The sequence below is a fragment of the Natator depressus genome, chromosome 7, assembly GCF_965152275.1.
Source record: "Natator depressus isolate rNatDep1 chromosome 7, rNatDep2.hap1, whole genome shotgun sequence".
NCBI classification, from domain to species: domain Eukaryota; kingdom Metazoa; phylum Chordata; order Testudines; family Cheloniidae; genus Natator; species Natator depressus.
In genome coordinates this window covers 75833072-75856276 of record NC_134240.1, presented here as the reverse complement: position 1 = coordinate 75856276, position 23205 = coordinate 75833072, and the positions used below count along the sequence as shown (strand labels likewise).

General features: G+C 42.1%; 1 protein-coding gene across 7 annotated transcripts in view; it reads left to right on the top strand.

Annotated features, from left to right (window-relative positions):
* ANK3 (ankyrin 3) overlaps positions 1-23205 on the top strand; it is a 288028-nt gene that overhangs the window by 85990 nt on the left and 178833 nt on the right. For 5 of the 7 annotated variants that reach the window (XM_074958832.1, XM_074958837.1, XM_074958836.1 and 2 more), the window contains exons 5-7: positions 3119-3217; positions 13552-13737; positions 15511-15609. In XM_074958832.1, coding sequence (XP_074814933.1) covers positions 3119-3217; positions 13552-13737; positions 15511-15609 — 384 coding nt within the window. Of the gene's footprint in view, positions 1-3118; positions 3218-13551; positions 13738-14298; positions 14323-15510; positions 15610-23205 lie in introns of all 7 variants that reach the window. The other 2 variants (XM_074958833.1, XM_074958834.1) reach the window with 1 other exon arrangement.

The window sequence follows — 23205 nt, the reverse complement described above, 5'->3', positions numbered from 1 at the left end:
CACAGAGAGAGTAAGGACTAAAGAGATCATGGAAGAGAGGGAAGTTTGGGGACAGCCATATCCTAAGCACAGATCTTCGTTCCCAGCCTGAACAAACATCCAGGACATGAGGACCTGTGTGCACCCCTGTTAAACACTAGACCAGAGGTAGGCAAACTTTTTGGGCTGTGGGCCACATCAGGTTTCCAAAATTGTATGGAGGGCCAGTTAGGGGAGACTGTGCCTCCCCAAACAGCCAGGCATGGCCCGGCCCCTGACCCCTATCCAACCCCCCCTGCTTCTCGCCCCCAGATGACCCCCCCGGGACTCTTACCCCATCCAACCCTCCCTGTTCCCTGTCCCCTGATGGCCCCCCAGGGACTCCTGCCCCATCCACCATCCCCTTCTCCCTGTCCCCTGGACTCCCCACCCCTGACTGCCCCCCACTGCCCCATCCAACTCCTCCTCTCATTCCAGATTGCCCCCCTGGGACCCCTGCCCCATCCAACCACCCCTTCTCCCTGTCCCCTGACCTCTCCTGGAATCCCTGCCCCGACTGCCCCCCGCCGCCCCATCTAACCCCCTCTCTCCTTCCTGACTGCCCCCCCCAGGACCCCTGCCCCCATTCAACCCCCCTGTTCCCCGCCCTCTGACCGCCCCGACACCTATCCACACCCCCGGCCCCTGACCACCCCCTCAAACTCCCCTGCCTTCTATCCAACCCCACCTGTTCCCTGTCCCCTTACTGTGCTGCCTGGAGCACCGGTGGCTGGCAGTGCTATAGCTTGGCCGCCACACAGCACAGAGCACGGGTCAGGCCGGAGCTCGCAGCCCCCCAGCCCAGAGCATTGCACTGGCAGCACAGTGAGCTGAGGCTGCGGGGGAGGGGGAATAGCGGGAGAGGGGGCTAGCCTCCCAGGCCAGGAGCTCTGGGGCCAGGCAGGAGGGTACCATGGGCCGGATGTGGCCCGCGGGCCATAGTTTGCCCACCTCTGCACTAGACAGCGGCTGAGTCAGTATGCTGTTTAAATGCAAATAACGTTTTGTTTTATTTTAGGCTACATGATGGGAATTTTGAAAGGCCTACTCAAAGTCTCCTTTTTTATTTTCTTTGCACTATTCTTAATATTGTTTGTGCTTAGTGGTTGTGGGCCTCTCAAATCTTTACTGTACCTAAGCGGACATCGACATTTTTGGCCATCAGAGTTGCTTAAAGTAACTGTAACTCAGCTATAATTTGCCCAAAGAAGAAAGGGAAGGATGATTCTTCAGATCCAATAGTCAGATGAAGAGCTACAGTGAAATGACCCAGATGTGAGCCAGTAGCCTAATAACTTTTATTTATGTAATGTATTTCTGTAATGTCAGTCACTTCTCTCCACCACTTTTGTGATAGTATAGTTTGCGTTGGCTTTCATTCCCAGTCCAAGACTGAAATGGTGCAATTGTACATTTAAAGCATCTTGTGAGATGATCCTCTTCGCTCTGAGGGCCCAAATCCGGGAACCTGTTTGAGTCAGCACTTTTACCAGTAAAGTGCACGATCCTTCCAGATCATTTCATATTAAAATGAAAACAGTTACAGTAATACATGGTGAGCTGCATCATGCCACTTACAAGTCTGGGTAACCTGAGAGGAAATGGGAAACACACAATCCACCTGAGGTCATTTCAAAGGACAGTGGTCTCAGTGTGAAATATATAAACACATAATAATAGGTCAGAGGAAGGAAGGAAAGATTGTTGATCTTAATTATGTTGTTGTTTTTATTTATGCAGTAGGAATTCATTTTGCAACCCTTTGATAGTTGCTTAAAATGCAGGATGTGACATTTTTGAGTAACCAGTAGGTAATTTAAAGAGATTAAATCTTTCCTGTTTTGCGGTATAATCAAGGCCATCTCAACCTAAGCCACTTCAAAATGCAAATCAGCAGGCTTGTTAAGTTGCATTACAGGTGGCTTGAGCACAGCACAGCTATTTTTTAAACCCATTAGGCCATTTTATTTTTATGAGTAGAATTACTGATGCTATGGATTTTGGAAATCCACGTAATGTTAGAGACTTGGAGAAAAATCATACAAGGGTTTAATGTTAATCTCTAAAGCAAAGTACTATGGAATGTACAAAAGTACAAAATGGAATGACCCTCCCACCCCACCCCCAGGCCCCTGAAATATTGTGTTCCTTATTATTGGAGCACTGACAGAAGTGTTGATTGTAAAAGGAGACTCACTCGCCTAAGAATTGTTGGTTAGAAACTCACTCATCCGATGAAGTGAGCTGTAGCTCACGAAAACTTATGCTCAAATAAATTTGTTAGTCTCTAAGGTGCCACAAGTACTCCTTTTCTTTTTACTCATCTTAGTAGTATTGTTGAATTAGTTTGAAATGTGCAGGCTGGGTATTCTATTGATTGAAGTCACTCACTCAATTGTAATCTGAGGAACAGCTTTAACTTGTTTGGAAATGCTGAAGAAATCCCTATTTAAGATCACTAAGTCTTGCTGACCCTGAGATCTCATGGTACCTATAAAGAGATAACTGGTTGAGCACAGGGACAGTCCCCCTTCTTTCAGTTGTTTGAAGAGAGAAATCGTAGGAAAATCTGAAGTCTTTAGGAGAAAAGGGATGGACACACATACAGACAATTTAAAAAAATGGGAAGATGATCAAAAATTGCCCTAATTTTCCAAAGGGTCATTGCCCCCAGGATCCCCTTGAGATGTGTATCATATTTTCCTGCCCACTTTGGCCCTCTATCCAGAATGGTTTTGCCTGGATACTTTGATTTTAATCTTCTATATTCACATTTGAAAGAAAGGGAAAACATTCCCAGCTGGCTGTAAGGAGTTCACTTAGACAAACCTATCCGGTCGAGAGCTTACATCATGCCCCCTGTCCACAGTATTGTAGCATCTGAAGCCTTCTCCTATTCCCACTGAAGTCAATGGAGGTTTTGCCATTAACTTCTATATGGGCAGAAGCAGTGCTATTCTTACCCATCGACCTGAGCGCAGCAGATCTTTGGTATTCAAGGCATATTTGTGGAAGGCGTGGATTATGAATGGTATGTAATAAACTCTATTGTTTTAGCACACTACAGACAATATTTATACAATATGTTTTTCTATTTCAGAATGGTTTCACGCCATTGTATATGGCAGCCCAAGAAAATCACCTGGAAGTTGTTAAGTTTCTTCTTGACAATGGTGCAAGTCAGAGCCTTGCTACTGAGGTAAAATATCAAGTTTTGCTTCATATGAATAAAGTTTAATGTACTTCAAAGGATTTTCTCACCAGCTTTTACAAATGGAGTTTTGCATCAGTCCTTCACAGAGAGAATTACAAACTAATAAAATGCTCCCTCTAGGAATCTTATTAATGAATTTTGAGCTATTGACTTTTTCATTGTTTTTAATCATTTATAGTAGTTAAGGCCGAGATTTTTAAATGTATTAAAATGTATTTAAAAATGTATTTAAAAAGATTTAAAAATGTATTTTTAAATGTATAAAAACTTCCTTTTTACAGAAATTTGTATAAGATTACTAAAACCCCCAAACATTGAAGTTAAAGTTTTTACATACTATAAATAGAGCTGATCAAAAGTTGGAATTTTTATTTTGTGGGAAGTGTGAAAGTTCTGAGATTCCCCCAGGGTTTACAGGGTCTGGTTTTGTGGATGGATCCTGTGCACCAAGTCGCAATGCCACTCACTGAAATTTGGCTTGGCCACCCCCCCACTCGCCCCTTGATGGAGGGTTGGCCGTACCAAGCCTGAGGTGTGTGGCACTGCATCCTGGCACTTCCCCCCACCCCTTTCTACCATAACCAACAAACCATCAGAAGGCTTGTAGCGCCCTGCCCTCCCTCCTCCCCCCCCACCCCCGCAAAGTCTGGTGCCCCAACAGTGTATAACCACTGTTATCTGGGGTATTTGGGGTGGGGAAGGCAGGGAGGTCTGCACACTGAAGCTTGCCTAGGGCAACAAATTGTCTTGAGAGGCGTCTACCTAGAAACTTGAGCTGCCCAGCAGCTCAGGAAGCAAGCTGGCAGGACTGCAGGTAGAGTTTCATCAGATGTTCAATGAAACTGATGTGTTTCCACAAAATGCTAAATCAGCATTTTGAAAATATGTCTATAAAATTATACATACATATTCCTTTCTAGCTGTTATGTATCTGCTTGCTTTCTTGACCTTACCATGTGAGTGTAGTTTCAAATAGATTTGGGGGAAAATTTATTATATAGTACCATCTAATTTCACCCCAGGAGAAGTTAATGGAATTACACAAGTGATTAATGTAGCCCTAGCACTTGTGTATGTATATCTTTGCTTTTATTAAGGTTTTAATATGTCTATTTTCTTTTATCACTTATATTGTTATATTCTTTGGTACCAAATTATCACCACATAACAAACGTTAATCAAAAATAAAACCTTTAAACTGTTTTGTTTTTATCTTAAAATAACTGACAAAGAGACAACTGTTTTCTTTAACTTTTGTTGTTGTTGTTAAAGTGTAGCTCCTACTTCCAGAACAGATGACATAAAGATAGTTACTTGCAATTGCAGTTTGTGGGTCACATGGTGGAAATGCATTCATGTCCGTGGTAATATTCTCAATCATAGTTTACTTGTCAGTATTACAGTAATCACTTTTTCTTCTTCAAGTGCTGGTCCCTGTGTGTATTCCACTGAGGTACGCATGTGCTCCATGTGTCCAGAGCCAGAGAATTTTGAAAGCAGTGTCTGTTGGTCCTCAATGTGCCTTAGCTCTCCTTGTGCCTCCAACCGAGGAGATAAAGGGTGGGGCGGACTGACCCCCTCTTCAGTTCCTTCTCACTGCTGCATGGGCTGGGCTGGAAACTTCAGTGTCCGAAGGTTCAGCTTGTTTATCTGTGGCAAATATATTTAGATATCTGTAAATAGTTTTTATAGTCTAGATAATTAAAGTTTTTATCTGTTAGTTTTACTGTTACACAGTTAGTTTCCCCAACCTGGAGAGAACCCCCACCCACTGTACCCAATTTGGGTAATGAGCTATGCCCAGGATTCCAAGCTTCAAAATTTGTGCTTCCTGCCTGCAATCTTTCTCAGTGACAACCACCAACGCTGTTTGTACTGCCTCAAGAAAGCCCACATTGCAGCAAGGTGCAGCATCTGCTGTTTGTTCCTCAGTTGTAGCAGGGAAAGGTGGGAACTTTGCCTTAGGAAGTACCTGATGGAAAAGGCCATGAGGCCTAAATCAGACCCAGGCAGGGGGACCTGCCTCTGCCCTGTACACCAGTCTGACTCAGCAAGGAGTGTGCATCCTGCCACAAGGTCTGAATCAGGAGTGAAGCAGTCTACCCCCCACAGATTCCTTGGTGGGGTCTTGTTGGGAGAATAGTGAGCATTCTCATAAGCCTGAAGCTGTCTTCCTCCAAATGCACTTTGAAGAAGTCTTTTCTAGCCATTCCTAAACCAGGCACTAGCTCAGCCCAAGAGAACTTAATACATTTTAAGTCTCAGAGGCATGATAAGAAAGCTCACAAGTCTAGTGCTCAACTGCCTCTGGTTTGTGATCTGGGAGTATTGGTGGTTCCAGTACTTCCCAAGCACAAACCCTGGCACCAATGACAACCTGTCCACAAAAGCATCAGTTACCCACAGTTCCATCTTTGTCTTCAATGGCTGTGACTCAGACTCTCTCTACAGCGGCTCTGGTGGTTCGGGCACACAAGACCCCTCTCACTCCAGGAAGAGCCAGGACCTATGCTCCTCCTGAGGACATCTTCACTCTCCCAGACCCAGAGTCTCCCATTCCTTCAGGTCTCTTCCTTTTGAGAGAGGTTCTGATTCCATCAGGGGAGCTGGCTTTTGGAAGGAATTTGTTTTCCATTCCATCTTTGGGCTATGATTTCCCTCGAGTGCCTTTGTCGGTACTGCCGTTGGAATCGGAATCAGTTTTCTCCTCATCAGGAGATTCTGAACTGCCCAATGAACCATTATGCCCTCCTTCTCCAAGACTCACCTTCCTGGTCAGAAGACCTGAGGCAACTTGGAACCAACCTTCACCTCATCCACCCTGGAACTGTTAGCACGCCATACCTTGGGACCACTGCAACCCCTGTTCAGTCCATCCTATTATCCGTACTATTGTCCATGCTGGGGCCCATGGGACAAGTACTATCCCATAGAGTCAGTCTGGTCTGCTAGGGAGTCTCCCCTTTTGTCCCCTTTGAGGTGACCACTGGCACTGTTCCCAGATCCTACTGAGAAGGAGGAGGACAAGAAGTATACGTCGGACCTGGCGGTTTGACCAGATCCAATGAGATTGCTGTCTTCATTGCCAGATGAGGCAGTAACTCCAAGGTCTCCATCCCACCTTGATGATTACAAGGAATTCCAGGATCTCCTTTGCAGAATTGCAGGGGAGCTTCAGATTCTTCTTGATGAGATTTACAATCCTAAACACAAGCTCCTGAATATCCTTCAGTACTCCAACTCCAGTAGAATTGAGCTCCAGTTAACAAAGCCATCCTGGAGCCCACTGGGATAGTCTGGCATACCCCAGCTACCTGTGCTCCTACCCCTAAAAAGACAGAGAAACGGCACTATGTCCCAACCAAGAGGGCAGAATGGTGGTCTAAGCTGCCACAAAGAGATCTAGGCAGCAATACCCCAATCTACCCTGGTTAAAAAAGATGGCAAGCATCTCGACTTGTTGGGAAGGAACATCTTTTCTTTCCCCGTCTTCCAGTTCAGGATAGCCAATTACCAAGCACTACTGGCTAAGTACAAGTCCCTGAGCTATTCTAAATTTGTGGACTTTATTGACCATCTCTCCCACAGCAGGACAGAGCTAGTTTCCAGGCTCTCACAGAGGAAGGCAAAATTGTTGCCAGGACCACTCTCCAATCAGCAGTAGATGCGGCTGATGCATCTTCCAGGACAATGACTACTGCAGTTGTGATTTGCTGGGAGTTGTGGCTGCAGCAGGTTCCTCATGCCAATCCCAGACCTCAGCTGAACATTATTTTTGATGGGAGCTTGAAAGCAGCGAACCACTGAATGCAACAGCTCATTACTCCCATGCACCCTTTGGGGAACATCTAGCATTCTTTATCAACATCTGGAGTGCAATAACAACAGACAAATGAGTGCTCAGCGTCATCCATTCTGGCTATAGAGTTTGCATCCCCTCCAAAACCCCTTTCCCCACCCTCCTCTACACAGCCACTCTCATGAGAACATTGTCAAACAAGAAATGCAATCTCTCTTACATTGGGGAGCAATACTGCAGGTTCCTGTTCAGTATCAAGAGAAGGGTTTTACTCAACAAATTTCCTAATCTCCAAAAAGAAAGGTGATTGGAGAGCCATTCTGAACCTCTGCTATCTCAAAACCGTTTTTGCAAATTCAAGTTTTGTATGGTCACATTGGCATCTATAATTCCATCCCTGGAAAAAGATGTGGTTTACAGTTCTCAACATGAAGGATGTCTACTTTCATGTGGAAATTTATCTCACTGATGCTTTCCAAGATTCATTGTTGGCTCCGACCTCTTTCAGGACAGGGTACTCCCTTTTGGCGTTGCTGTTGCCCCCAGGGTCTTTACCAAGATGTTCTCTGTCATAGCAGCCTATGTCAAGAGGCCATGGTTTCATCATCTTCCCCTGCCTCAAGGATTGTCTTCCTGTCATCAGGTTGCACCAAGGTGCTCAGGCGTCAACTTGGATAATGCTACAACTCATGTTCTCTGGGGGTCAGTGTAAACATCAAAAAATCCATTCTCATCCCTACACAGACTTTGCACTTCATTGGGGCAGCCTTAAATTCCATCATGACAAGGGCCTACTTTTTGAGAGAGAGGTTTCAGGCTATGAACTTATCATAGACCAGATCATAACAAACCCCAGAGTGATTGTCAAGACCTCTCTCTCTCTCCCAGGCCATATGGCCTCATTCACTTACATCATGCTTTCTACAAGATTCCATCTTTGTTTCCTACAAGCATGGCTTCAAACTGTGTACTAGCCAAACTGACAGTCCATTAGCACCATAGTGATTGTCCCACCAAAGTGGTATCATGGAGGAAGAATCCCTGTCAGGTTTGCATCGACTTTCCTTTCCTCGCCTCTGTTCAGACAGGATGATCATTACTGATGCATCCCTGTTGTGTTGGGGAGCTCACATGGACAACCATACAGTGCAAGGCACCTAAGTATCTTGACCACCCAGGATACACATTAATGTTCTAGAGTTAAGAGCAGTTTGAAGGACTTGGAAAATCTTTCTCCCATTCATTCAAGGTCACCATGACCTTGTAACATCAGACAACATTACAACCGTCGTTTACATCAACAAACCGGGAGGAGTGAGATCCAACCCCGTGTGCAGAAGCAGTCAGTCTATGGAACTGGTGCATCGGCTATCAGATTACCCTGTTGGCAGTCTACCTCCCAGGAAACCAGAATATGCTAGAGGACTCGCTCAGCAGATGCTTTACAGTTGATCATGAGTGGGAGCTTCATGACTCTGTGGTAAAAAAAAAATGTTTGCTTTTTGAGGGACACCCATCAAGCAGCTGTTCACCTCCCAAACAAATGGGAAGTGCAACATACGCTGTTCCAGAGAAGCCCTGGGTCACCACCACAGTGCAATACTCTATTCCTTCTCTGGTCAGATCATCTGAACTATGCCTTCCCTCCACTATCATGCCTGTCTCGAGTTTTGTGCAAGATATCACAAGACAGGGCATGAGCTACTTCCATTGCCCCCAACTGGCCCAGACAGTTTTGGTTCCCAAGCCTACTACACATGTTGTCTTGGGCACTTATTCCTGTGTTTCTCAATCTCCTGACTCAGGTGAGTGACAAGATCAAGCATCCCAACCCATGACTGTTTCATCTCAGAGCCTGTTTTTTGGATGGGCATTGTCCTTAGAGCAATCATGTTGTGAAGCTGTACAAAACAACCTTTCTAATAGTAGGAAGGATTCCACAAGGAAATGTTACCTAAAAGTGGAAGCATTTCTCTATCTGGGTGCATCAAAGACCTTCACTGGGCAGTTAATCAGTGCTTATCATCTGCCTTCTCAGGACTACTTGATCTTCACACACTCTCTGACTAGCAGATTGTGCAAAGACCTAATTGCGACCTTTCCACCTATTAAAGAAAATCCTACCTCTCAATGGGACTTGAACCTTGTTCTCTCAGTACTCACTAAGCCTCTTTTTGAACCATTAGCTTCTTGCTCCATGTCTCTCCTATCCATGAAGGTCACATTCCTGGTAACTTATCACCTCAGCAAAGAGGGTTGGTGAGCCTGGGGCATTGATGGTGAATCTTCCTGATATTTCATAAGGACAAGGTTTCATTATGTTTAGATCCTAAATTCACCCCCAAAGCAGTCTCTGAATCAGTCTATCCACTTATCTATGTTCTTCATAAAACCTCATGCATCCTCAGAAGAAAGGAGGCTCATTCCCTTGATGTTCAGTGGACCTTAGCCTTTTATCTGCAGAGAACGAAAACAATCAGGAAATCCCCTAGAATATTTGTCACAATTGCAGAAAGGGTCAGGCTATATTCTCTCAAAGAATCTTGAAATGGATCTCAGTCTGTATTTTACTCTATCAGCTGTCTAGTCTTCCCCCTCCTTATGGGGTAAGAACTCATTCCACAGTAGTGCAAGCAACAACTCTACTTGATATTCATAAGGGAGCTACAGGGAGGTCGGTCCACATGTTTGCTAGACACTGTGCCTTGGTACAGGACTCCACTGCTGATGCATCTTTTGGAACAGCAGTCCTTAGTTAGGTTTCAGAGTAGCGGCCGTGTTAGTCTGTATTCGCAAAAAGAAAAGGAGTACTTGTGGCACCTTAGAGACTAACCAATTTATTTGAGCATAAGCATCCGATGAAGTGAGCTGTAGCTCACAAAAGCTTATGCTCAAATAAATTGGTTGGTCTCTAAGGTGCCACAAGTATTCCAGTCCTTAGTTAGGCTCTGCCGTCTATGACCTCACACTTTCCTGCTACTTGAGTACTGCTTGCCAGTCACTGACAGTGGAATACACATAGAGACCAGCACTTGAAGATGAGAAACATACTTATCTTATAGTAACTGGAGTTTCTTCCAGATGCTTTGTCCCAATCCGTACTCTATTACCCACCCTCGTCTTCCTCTGCTTCAGATCTTGTCTGACTTGCAGTGGAGAAGGAACTGGAGAGGCAGTTGGTGCATGTGCAGACCAACAGAGACCAAAATTCTCCAGCTCTGGGCACATGGAGTGCATGTGTACCCATAGTGGAATACTGATAGGGGCCACACATCTCAAAGAACCTCCAGTTACTATAAGATAAGTAATTTTCTTATATACAGAACAGATGGGCCATTCCTTTGTAGATCTTCAGAAACTGAGGTTATAGGAAGCTGCTCAAATCACACACGCCCCTCTTTCCCCTTGTGTGCAGAAAGGGGAAAATACATTCTTAGTGACCTTTTTTAAAAATTAGATTTAGAAGCCACTAGAAATCGAAGGAACCATAAACTGCAGGGAAGGCCTGACCAGAGGAGTTTGTTGCTAGAGAACCTGCTTTTTTTTTTTTTTTTTTTTTTGCAGGTGAATCAACTGGCTACTCACATGGCTGACTATTGAAAACATTGGGTACTCCTCATTTTGAGAAATCAATGCTCTCATCAAAAGACATTTGACATCTTATTCCACATTGCCTCTGACCACATGGGGCTTCTCTATTTTTCAGGGGCACTGTACTTACAGGAAAAAGACACAGGAATACAAATAATACAGATACTGGGGTGAAAAATATAATGTAAAGACAAAGGTTGCTTTGCTGTACCTGAATTCCTCACTGTAGAGTCGGGGAGCCCAACTAAACATACCATCACTTGACTGAAAATATTTAGTATGTGACTTACACAGAAATGAATCTAAAGGGGTTCTCAAATAAATCTCTAGCTGCACTGTTTGCTTAGAAAATTGGCTATATGCATTAAACGTCACAATGTGCCATTCGGATACCTTGGGAGATCCCACGGATGTGTTCATACAGTAGCTCAAGTTCAAAATGGCAATATTTACTGTACAAGAAAGAAAAGTTATGAGCCATCACATCAAGGGTCTAGTTACCATGGTGATAGGCTAGAAATCTAGGTAGGTAGGTAGGTATATAAATAGATTGGTGTTGACATCACACACAGAAAAATGATGAGATTTCACCATGGCCAATCCCTCTCACCATTTTTTTCATCTTCACTTACCCCTTTTCCTTTTCTCATTCCTTTCCCTTCATTCCTCCCTTCAATCTGAACCATTTTCTCCTGCCTCAAAAAAAAAAAAAAAAATTAACAGGGCTCTCTGATTTGTACTGGTTACATCCCTCCTTGCCAAGGGGTTTAGAAATGTGGACTGATATAACTTTCTGTACTGCCCAGCCACATTGCCCTCATGCCTCTGCAAGCCATTGCCATTCACACTTAGTACATCTCAAATGTTATGTTCTTGTGCGCTTGCTGCCCCATCTTCTGAGGATGAATCTTGTCTATATTTTCTAACCAATGTTCTCTTTGAGAAGGGCCAGAACTGAAGTAGCTAACTTTCCTGCCCGTTCATATTACACATATCCTCGCTATTCACAGAGCATTACATTAGTGGGAGGGGCCATCTTTCTTCCTTGAATAGCTCTCCAGATTTTAATGGGTGATCTCAAAACCTTATCTAGAACATATCCAAAACTCTTACGTTTTGAAATGAGCTGGAAATTTTTCAAGACTCCTGGTATTGCTCAAGTCAGAAATGCTCTAAATTGCCTTCCTTTTGACATTGTGGTCCTTGTACTTTCCAATCCAAAAAGTGATTGATGGAAAGGATTTTTTTTTTAAATCTCCATCGCTAGCATAATTTCTTCAACCTCAGAAATGTTTAGTTTGTTAAATTTGTGTGCAGAAACAAAATAACTTGTTGGGTTTTTTTTAATTCATTGGGCTGTCCACAATCACAGATTCTGCTGATATGACAGTGAAATGCGATCCCAGAAATTGCCACGTTTATTCCAGTGTATTTTTTCAATAAAAAATTTTGTCATAAAAAAATTGGGTTTTGACAAATGAAATTTTTGGAAAAAAATTCATTTTTGGTGGAATTATTTAATGTAAAACAATTAAATAAGAAATTTTAGTGTAAAAACAGTTTGGGGTATTTTCAATTATTTTAATTTCAGAATTGTGGGGAAATGCGTGTTTTCTCTCATTTTTTACTCTTCTCCCCTTTTTCTTTTGTAAAAGGGGGTGGGGCTTATGTGGCTTTTTGTGAAAAAAATAAGAGAAAGTAAGAATTTAACTTTTAGGCATTAGTCTTAGGAATGTTACTTTTGTTTCTAAAAAGTTAACACTTTTTCTCATTTAACACAAAATAACTAACTTTTTTTAAAGTGGGGGAAAAAAGCAGGAGAAAGTGTTTCCACTACCATCACCGCTTTTTCTCACTTTTTTACATACACACATTCTCTCCCCCCCCTGACTTACTCTCCCCTACATTTTTAATAGAGGGGGAATGAGAGAAAGAGAGAGAGAGAGAGATTTTTTCCATCAAAATGTAGCAAAGTTGAAATGCAAAATTTTCATTAAAAAATTCAGACAAAAAAACTAAATCTTTTTTTGGGAAGTTTTCATGGAAGATTGACAGTTTTTGCCCCCTTAGTTTTGGGAGTGTCAGCATCAAGATGGTGTTCTCTCTACTGGCTAAAAGTGTTGTTTGTTTGGGAAAATATCGAAATCAGCCACGAGCATCTAATATTCTCATCTTTCTGCATTTAGAGGTACCCACTGTAAAGTTTGTTAAGCCATTGTCTTAATTCTGTTTTTCACCTCTCAAATTCTTCCATTTACCCCATTTTCTTGGTCTACAATTTCTTCTAGTGTTAAAATAACTCCTGTACAGTTGATGAAAGGATGAGATGTCACTTAAGAATTAGTGTTTATGAATGGGCAGATGAACTTTGTAGCTGGAATGAAATAATTTACATAGTAGATGACTTTAAATTCTTAGCAAGTGTCAGTGGATTTTAAATTCCCCATATTTCAAAGATTAATGCAGTGTATAGAGATGAGTTTAATTTATTCAGAAAAAATATAATTATTTCAAACAGCTCTTTAGGGAAGGAAGATACATTGCTACAGGACATAATTAACATTTATAATTCAACGTAATTTCAGTTTTTATTCTTGATTATACTTCCGTGTTGGTTCTTTTAGTAACTTCTCTTGTTGTTCCTTCAAGCCTCATACACTTATTTGTCGTCTCCTTCTTTTATGTTTGTATATAGCCAGTCCTAAGTCACAGATTAATTGAAACTCTTAGGACCTGATTCACTAATACTTTACTCTAGTTTTATGGCCTTGTAACTCTGTTACACTCAGTTTGAGTAGACTGGACTCCACATAACACCTTACACATTACCTCCGATTTTGAGTTTTATTCTTTTTGATATGTTACCAGTTTGCTTTTTGTTCTGGTAGTCTTTGAATATCTTTTGAGTGTCATTATTATTTGTTTACAGGATGGTTTCACACCTTTGGCAGTAGCCTTGCAACAAGGTCATGACCAGGTGGTTTCACTGTTGCTTGAAAATGATACAAAGGGAAAAGTCCGTCTTCCTGCTCTCCACATTGCTGCCCGCAAGGATGACACAAAGGCTGCTGCTCTGTTGCTGCAGAATGACCATAATGCAGATGTGGAGTCAAAGGTTAGTTGTAAAAAAAATAGGCTGAGACATGCCTAAAGCTATGTACTAACTACATGGATTATAGCAGGCGAAGAGGTCCTTTAAGAAAGTGTTTGCTTCAAGGAATTACACTTGTGCCCCCTCTATTTCACATGATAAGTAATACAGTTTCATTTGTATTTTTTCTCCTCTGTTTAAAATCAGGGTTACTATCATGAGTAGAGAGCATGTAAATAGAAAACCAACCAAACAAGGAAAATACTATTCAAATGATTGGTTGTATTTGAAGTGATGGCTAGTATCAGTAGAGTGCAGTAGAGAATGTAATTTAATAAAATAGTCATATGATTAAAATTGTGTGTAATCCTATCACTTTAAAACCTCTTATAGAAGTGTAATAATTAACATTTAAAATAGATGATCATTCAGTTTCCATCCGGTCTAGCTTCCTTCTGTGCCGATTGTGCTTTCACCATAGCTTCCCTGCCAGACAGCTGTCATGAAGCTTTTTGCATCCATGTCACCAGTGGTCAACTAACCATTCATTTTTTCCCCTCTTTGCTTCCCAATGTGTTAACCTAGATGCTGGTGAATAGAACAACGGAGGTATATATAAGTATATATATGCATCATCACTCTTTCATAACTTAGTGCTGCTGCATCATTTCTTTCTCCTCTGCTCTGCATTGCCTTTTATATGATAGATACCTGCTTTAGACTAAACAAAGTAGCATGTGCTAGAGAAGACTGTAGTTTAGTTACCAGGGCTTTCTGCAGCTAAAACTAGGGTTGTAAAAGTAAGAGTAAGCATTCTTTGGAACTAATTACGATATAAGCGTCATATTGCGTAAAGTGAAGGTTTCTGAAGTTCTAATACTGTAGATGTTTATCATCTGTGTGAAGAGCTGCAGACAACCCTGTGCATCCAGGACTGATTCTTTAGGCTTCTGCATGACACTTACCCTTGATGGTGTCAGCAAATTAAATGATCTTACAGTGGTACTAAATCTGCAAAACTCTCTAAGTGAGGCGGTGAAAGCTAGCATGGCTAAAAGGCTTGCTAACAATTCAGAAATGCATCTAGTTCCCATAAGGTTTCATACTTTTGGGGGACGGATTGAATTGCTGCATGTTTTAGCATTTTTTTAAAAGGAAGTAAAATTACATAAATATGTAAAAAAAAGTTGCTGAAGTGATGTTATCGGCTAGGCATTTTCTAATTAGGCTGACAACTTGTGGTGTCTTAACATAACCCAGTGTGATTGCCCACAGTAGGAGAGTGATCTTTATAGTACTAACCGTTGAAAAAAAAGCCACATTAATAATTTAAAATGGTCTTTGATATTGCTTTAATTAGCAGTTTCTTTGAATTTATAAAATCTAGTTAGCAAGTGTCTTGAAGTGATTTGCTTCTGAACTTCTGCAAAGAATCACTAAGAAAAATTTTACTTGCAAGGCTAAAATAATACAGATAACAAGTAGATATTTCTGGTTAGAAATTAATTTCTCCTCTTAAAAGAAGGATAATTTTTTAAATTCAAATGTCTTCTGATGTTTATCTAGAATAACTAAAAGTCTTATCCTAGTCCTGTTCTTGTAGAATAATTTTGTTATTTTTTCCCCTCTTTTACTTAGTAATATGATTTCATGTAACCTGTCAGTGAGTGAATATCAGGACAGAATGGAATATTAACTTGCATATTCTGCTTGCTAGTTTTTGTCAGTGCTGTCAGACAAATATTGCAGGAACAAGAAGACATTAAAATATTAATTAAATTTCTTTTTTTCCCCCAGAGTGGTTTTACTCCACTCCACATAGCGGCTCACTATGGAAATATTAATGTTGCTACATTGCTATTAAATCGGAGTGCTGCTGTGGACTTCACTGCAAGGGTAAGAGTAAAATCTCACAGCTATGTTCAAGTTGTATAAGAAACTTTTTGAAACATTCCCATTCAGAGATAGGGACTCATGCATTATTCTTACCATGGCTGTAGACTCTGTAGATCAACTGTTGTGATATAATTGTAAGTCTCAGTATTGGTGCAGGAAAGATAGGAAGTATGGCAAGAGACCACCCTGGCTTAACCAAAAGATCTTCAATGATCTGAAACTCAAAAAAGAGTTATACAAAAAGTGGAAACTAGGTCAAAGTATGACCTATAAATAAACAACATAGGGATGCAGGGACAAAATTAGAAAGACCAGGGCACAAACAGGATAAAACTAGCTAAGGACATCAAGGCTAACAAGAAAACATTTTATAAATGTATTAGAAGCAAGAGGAAGACCAAGCTTAGTGTATGCCCATTACTCAATGAGGAAGGAAAGACAATAACAGAAAATGCAGCAATGGCCAAAGTGTTAAATGCCATTTTTGTTTCCGTTTTCACCAAAAAAGCTGTGATTGGATAACTAGCACAGTGAACATCAATGTAAATGGGATAGCATCTGAGGCTAAAGCAGCGAAAGAACAAGTTAAGAATTACTTAGACAAGTTAGATGTCTTGAAGTCATCAGGGCCTGACTTAAGGAACTGACTAAAGATATGTCTGAGCCATTAGTGATTATCTTGAGAATTTGGGGAGGATAGGAGGGATCCTAGAGGACTGGAAAAGGGCAAATATATAGTACCTATCTCTAAAAAGGGGAATGACGACCACCCAGGGAATCAGGCCAGTCAGCTTAACTTCGGTACCCGGTAAGATAATGGAGCAAATAATCAAACAATCGGTTTGTAAGCATGTAGAAGATAATAAGGTGACAAATCATGTCAAACCAGCCTATTTTCCTTTGACAGGGTAACAAGCCTTGTGGATGGGGAGAATCAGTCAATGTGATAAAGCTCGACTTTAGTAAGGCTTTTGTTACTGTCTCACATAACCTTGTCATAATCAAACTAGGGAAATATAGCTTACATGAACCTACTATAAGGTGGATGCACAACTGGTTTCAAAACCATACTCTGAGAGTAATTATCAATGGTTCACAGTCAAGCTGGAAGGGCATATTGAGTGGGATCCCACAGGGACCTCTCCTGAATCCAGTACTATTCAATAGCTCCATAAATTATTTGGCTAATGGTGTAGAAAGTAAACTTTTAAAGTGTGAGGATGATACCAACCTGGGAGGGGTTGCAAGTGCTTTGGAGGACTGGATTAAAATTCAAAATGTTCTTGACAAAATGGAGAAATGGTATGAATTAAATAGGATGAAATCTAATCAGGACAAATGCAAAGTACTACACTTAGGAATTGTTCAAATACAAAATGGGAAATGACTGCCTAGGAAGGAGTACTGTAGAAAGGATCTGGGGGTTATTGTAGATCACAAACTAAATATGAGTCAACAGTGTAATATTGTTACAAAAAAAGCAAACCTCATTGTAGGATGTATTAGCAGGAGTGTTGTATGCAAGACAAAAGAAGTAATTCTTCCACTCTACTCAGCACTCATAAAGCCTCAACTGGAGTACTGCATCCAGTTCTGGTGGCCATTAAGCTGCCCCTATTGAAAATGGCTGCCATCTCCAGTTGTTTCTAATTAACTTGAAATCAGGGTGCCCTTAGTGAATATGACAGTTGCATCTTCACTTTGTGTGAGAGAGATCCAGCCAGCACATAATAAAGGACCTGGAAATCTGGAGGGGTAGGAAATAAGACTAGATGTTTGGGAAATGTAAAGAAAGCTAGGAAGGAGTCTTTTGGCAAGAGAAACTCTAGACACAGAAGAATATGAGGGAGACTGGCTTAGAGAAATGTAGGTGGGCCAAGAAAATGTAGCAAGGGAGGGAGAATAGAGGGGCAATAGAATGTGAATTGCAGGCAGGGACACAGAGGGATGTGTGTGGGAAGGGAATGAGACTGCAGGGACAGGATAATATAGAGGATAAGGAGGGAGAATGCAATAGGCAGGAAACTTAAGGGTAAGGGACAAAAAGTGCGGAGGAAGCAGGAAACTGGGAGAATGATAGAAGGTGGGGAGGCATGGGCAAGAGACTTTGTAATTTTTTTTTTTAATTTAGTCTTCCGTCATTTACATCAGGATGATTTACTCTTTACAACCAAAAATCTGTATTACCACTTTGAATGTGTGCACCATGGGACATAGAACACTAGATAAAAAGTGTAATATTGTTCTGAGTAGAAATTTCCTTTTAGTTTGATAGGCTGTAAATCTGAAACACATCAATTACCATATTATTAAGTAACATAGATTTTTAACAAAAGATTTATAATAAATAATGTAAACCAATGAAAAATAAAATAATTGTGTTTATTTAAAAGTAGTTATTTTCTGGCCCAAAGGACTTAACAGAAAGTCAAAAACTGAACACTTTTTCAGATTTTTGGCTTGTGCCTCCCTATGTTGCTTGCACATATCTCCCATCATTATCATTAGAATATTGATGGGGAGGGTGACAAGACATGAATGGAGGGTTTGAATAGAGTACTGTACTTTCTAATTACAATTTGAGACATCCTTTCATCCATAAGCTATCAGTAGGTATTGAGGTGAAAAGGGTTCACTCAGGTTCTGTTGTTGGCTACAGTGTGTTCGCTGCAGTATTGTTCAACATTTTACTACATAATTTAAGTTCCAGAAGCTGAATGACACTATCTTAGGGCCTGATCCAATGCCTCTTGAAATCAATGGATAGACTCCCAAGGGATACTGAGTCAAGCTCATAGTGCAATATTAAAGGGGAAAGGTCAGCTCTAACACAGGTCATGAATGAGCTCAGTAGTCTCTGGCACAACCTAATGACTGTTTGCCAAATCACTAGAACATTCCATCATTAACTGTAATTTACAGTGTCGTTTTAGGAGAGGCCCAAGGTTGGAAAACAGGATGTTCACAGGCTAAGATTAAGATGTGTTTGCAAAGGTTTCTTGGAAGCCTGCAAGCTGCTAACCATGTTATCCATGGCTTTCGCTAGTAATATTGGTCTCTTATTTTCATGACCACTAAATGTACTAACATTAACTGCAGTATTAGGAAATGTAAAGCTGTCATGAAGCTCAGTCTCAAATATTGACAAGTGCTAATTAAAGGGGCAAGGGAAGGAGGGGCCTGAGGTCAACCCTGTCCCACTTCAGAAACTAGGGGAGGGATTAGTGTTACTAACCAGTCTCATACAAGCCCTAATATATTAAAATAATCATAGATCTTATGCCTCAGCAACTCAGTTTTGGATTAGGGACACTGATCAAGGAGCAGATCAAAAGCAGTAAAAAAAAAAAACCCTCAGTCTTCTGAAGTTCCATCAGCTGTTGTCATGAGTACAAAAGCAAGCAGACTGTTCAATTAACTGAAGAAGTGCTGACACAGGGTTGTCTGCCTGGAAGAACAGTGGGGCTGATGGGGTGAGTCAGAGCCCTGAACTGCTTCTTGTGCTTATGAAGCTGGGCAGGAGCATCAGCAGGACACATCTCTAATCACTTTTTTGTAGTTGGTGTCTGGCTGTAAAAATCTAGAAAACTTGGCAGTGACAGAAGCAATCGTAGAGTAAATAACAGTGTAGAGTTGAGTTTGCTTTTTTGTACTTTTCATACTGCGGGTAGTGAAAATGCTTTTACAGAGAGATGAGGTAGGTACCGGTGCAGCAGTAAATTTATAGGCAAATGAAGCAACCGTTATATGCGAAGAATACATTACAGACCTAAGCACGAGGCAATAGTAGCCCTAGCTTGACACTCTGCCTACTCCGCTGCCAGACTTCAAGGGGTGGCAAAAATGACCTGTACGCACTAGTTGCCCCACTGTTACCTGGGCTGTGGGCACCTCTTATTATTATTTTTATTCAAATAGCACCGATAATATTCTGGGTGCCACACATACAGGAATAAAAGACCCAATCTTGAATATCTTACAGTCTAAGAAGACAAGCAACATGCTGTGGGTGTGGGAGAGGGGTGCAATCAAAATACATGCAAGCTTTTTTATATGTCATATAGAGATTTTCAAAGGCAGAAAGGGCAGTTAGACACACAATGAGAAGTGAGTGCCTAGATGCCCTTTGTACCTTTGAAAATCTGTCATTTTATATACTTCCTTTTGTTGAATACATACACATCCGTTATACTTGGCTACCCTTCACCCTAACCATAATTAGTAGTGTCTTGTAGACATTATGGAAGCAGAGAGTTTTGAAGAGGTATTTGGAGGACAGAAGGGTGACCTTATGAATTAGTTCTCAGAGGTCATTTGTGGACAGGGGGCAGTGTGACAGAAGGTGCAGAGACAGATGTGGGAGAAGTGGCTAAATGGGCAGTCAAGAGTAGCTAATATATTTTGTGGAAAGGAAGTGGGAAAAGACTGGACAAAGAAGGGTGAGAGAGAGCTATGAAGGGTCTGGAGGGTGAGGCAAGAAGCTTGAATTTGATGTGGTATAAAAGGGAGTGGAGGTCTTTAGGAAGGAGGAGGCTTGGCTAGAATAATGGGCAAGAAAGAGGATTTTAGCAGTGGTGTTTTTAATGGGTTGAAGGGAGGCAACGTGGGTGTTAGGAAGGCCAGAGAAGAGGAAATTGCAGAAATGATGATGGGAGAAGACGAGGGCCTGACAAGAGTTTTCGCTGTGTGCCTAGAAGGCTAACACCTCTGTGCCTATAGCAGTGCTGCTGTACTGTCAGTAGCAGTGTCCCTTGTGAAGCCAGGGAGCAGCTGCTCTCCTCACCCCTTGCCAGCCAACACCTTCCTGCCTCTCAGCTATGCTTCCCACTTTTTTCTGCATTTAAGAAGAATAGATCCAGGGCCTCTTACGGTGTTATAAATCCTGCAGATCTGAGCACCTGTTGGCTCTGAGTGGGCACCTGAAACTGAGAATTGGATCCGAATCTGCTACAGTTCCAGACTTTTTAAATCTGATGGTTGATGAGATGTGACTTTGGACCCTGAGCTCCAGCAACTCCCTCATATCTATGTGTTGTCTCAGTCCTGACTGGGGCCTCAGAGAGATGGAATTCCATTGGCCACTCTGAACCAGTGGGAGTTTTCTCCAGTACTTTCCAGTACAATCAGTCCCATATCTCATCTGATTCCTTCTGCCCCGGTTGCAGAGGCTCAGATCTGGAGGTCTCCACAGATAGTCTCAATTTAAACTGAGATAGTATCAGAGGCTCATCTTGGAAGTTCTCAGATCCATGCCAATCTGAGATCAGAAGGGTCCATTGAGATAGTATCAGAGGCTCATCTTGGAAGTTCTCAGATCCATGCCAATCTGAGATCAGAAGGGTCCATCAGAAAGGGCAGTTAGACAGGTGCCACAAGTCCTCCTTTTCTTTTTGCGAATACAGACTAACACGGCTGCTACTCTGAACCCTTTAGTAAGAGAGCTTTGCCCAATCTTTTCTGAGTTCCTGCATTCATTATCTATGACTTCATTCGTCATCCTGAGAAAGAGGCCTTTGCAACCTTGTCCAATTTATAGGATATAGCTCAGGAGGAGACAGCCTGCTAGCAGTGCCTCAACAAATTCTATAAGCTTTTATCTGTTTGGCAATGTCCTTTGAGGATTTCCATTCTGCCAACCATGTCAATCTATAGTGATAACCTGAGTAAAACCTGAACTGGGGAAATGTTCTAGACAGTGTTGACTTTTGTAGCCTGTTGAAGCTCAGGGAATCCATACTTCACTGGAGCTTCAAGCCATAGAGCAAATATTGAGAATTTTCCTTTCTTACGTAAAAGGCTGAAGGCATCAGAGCCTGCCAGGCTGTGAAGCCCCAAAATATTACTTAACTGCCAAAGAGAGGAGGGTAGCTTGTGCCCTTCATATATGTAGCCAAGCAGTGGTGGAAGAACAGAATATGGGACCCTGTGCAGGTTTTTTTTGTGGGCCCCTTTCTCAAATTTTAATGAGTGTTTCACTTATTTGTAGCACCAAACCTGCCAATTCAACTGTTCAGTACTTGATAACAATTCTCAAAGTGTGAACGTCTGTGAAACAGTATAATGCAACATATAATACTGACTTTTTCTCCTCTCCTGTTTGAATCACATTTTGCAAGATTTTCATTCTGTAAACTCATGAACTATCTGCTATAGGTTCATTTTTCTGGCCTGCTCCCAGGATCTCAGCCCTTGAGGGAGACCCCCTACCATCCCTTCCCAGGAGTCCATGTCTCCCCTGCCCCACTCCTTACCCTAGCCCTCCCTGCTGTCTCAAGGCTTCCTTGGAGGAAGGGATTTAGGGTTCTCCCCTCTGTGCCCCACAGTCACTCCTCCTCCCCATCCCCTCCCTCTATGCTCCACATTCAGACCTGCTCTTCTTCCCTTCTGGGGTACGCGGGAGGCAGTTGCAATCGCAGCCGGGAGTGGGCAGGAGTACACAGACCAGGTACCTCTGCCTGAGTGGCAGTGGCACAGGCTCCCCGTCCTGCACTGCAGCTCCCTGCCAGGCTGGACCAAAAGAACAGCCAAGCTTGCTCTTCCCCTGGCTCAAAGCTTCGTGGCAGTCCCTGGCCCTGAGAGGAGCTGCTGGAGTGGGGCTTGGATGCAACTGTGCCCTCAGCCATGTGAGAAGTGAACATTTAGGCCTGATTTCTGTGGGTATAGTTGCATCCACGGATCCCAGCTAGAACTTCCAGTGCTCCCTGGGCCCTCTAAGTTGCCTGGGCCCCTGTACACCCGCCCCAGTGTAGCCATGACAAGCTAACTTTGGGACTGCTTCATAGTTCATCAGATCTTTCACTTTTTGCCATTTGCTTGGTAGAGAGAAACAACTATCTTTTAGATTACTTGAATTTCAGTCATCAGAGCAAATATCAGTGACACTTGAAAACTTCGTTGGTGAATGCAATATTCCAGAAAGGGAGCATCTCAGATTCTCGATCTGTTTGCCTCCAGGATGATACCAGATGTCCTTTGTACAATTATTGAGTGGCAGGCTAGTGACAGATACATTCATCATGGAGGGGAGTGATATATACCTTCTAACTGATTCCTCTACTTCCTTAAGTCACCAGAAAGGTGAAGCATGGATTCATAGATACAACATAGGCTCTCTGGTTTTGATATTCACATTTCTTAGTGCATCAGACTATCATTCTTCTTTCCATCATCTGTGGACTTTGTTTGTCAGAAGCAGGGCCAGTCTTCATCCAGTCACAGATCCACCATTCCTAGCAGCCTGAATCTTAGCACTCTGGTAGGTATACATCTTGAATACTTAGACAAACTGCAGCAAGCTCTTTCATAACCTAGGAGGGTGAGTGAAATACAGCTATGTATAGTCCATCCTCCATTCCCAGGCTTACATTAGTATAAAGTCATGTTGAGCCATCACCCTAAATTCTTCCCTGATGTACTCTCTGAAACAGTCATGTCTTAATCAGTGTATCAGCCTCCCTGTCTCCTTCCTGAAACATTAGAGTTTAGAAGGGGAAGGCAGGCTGCATAAGCTGGATATAAATAGGGTGCACTGAGTGACAAGTCTCCAAGGTTGTTTGTAGCATTTCGGACACAAGTCCATGGGGGAGTCAGTCTCTG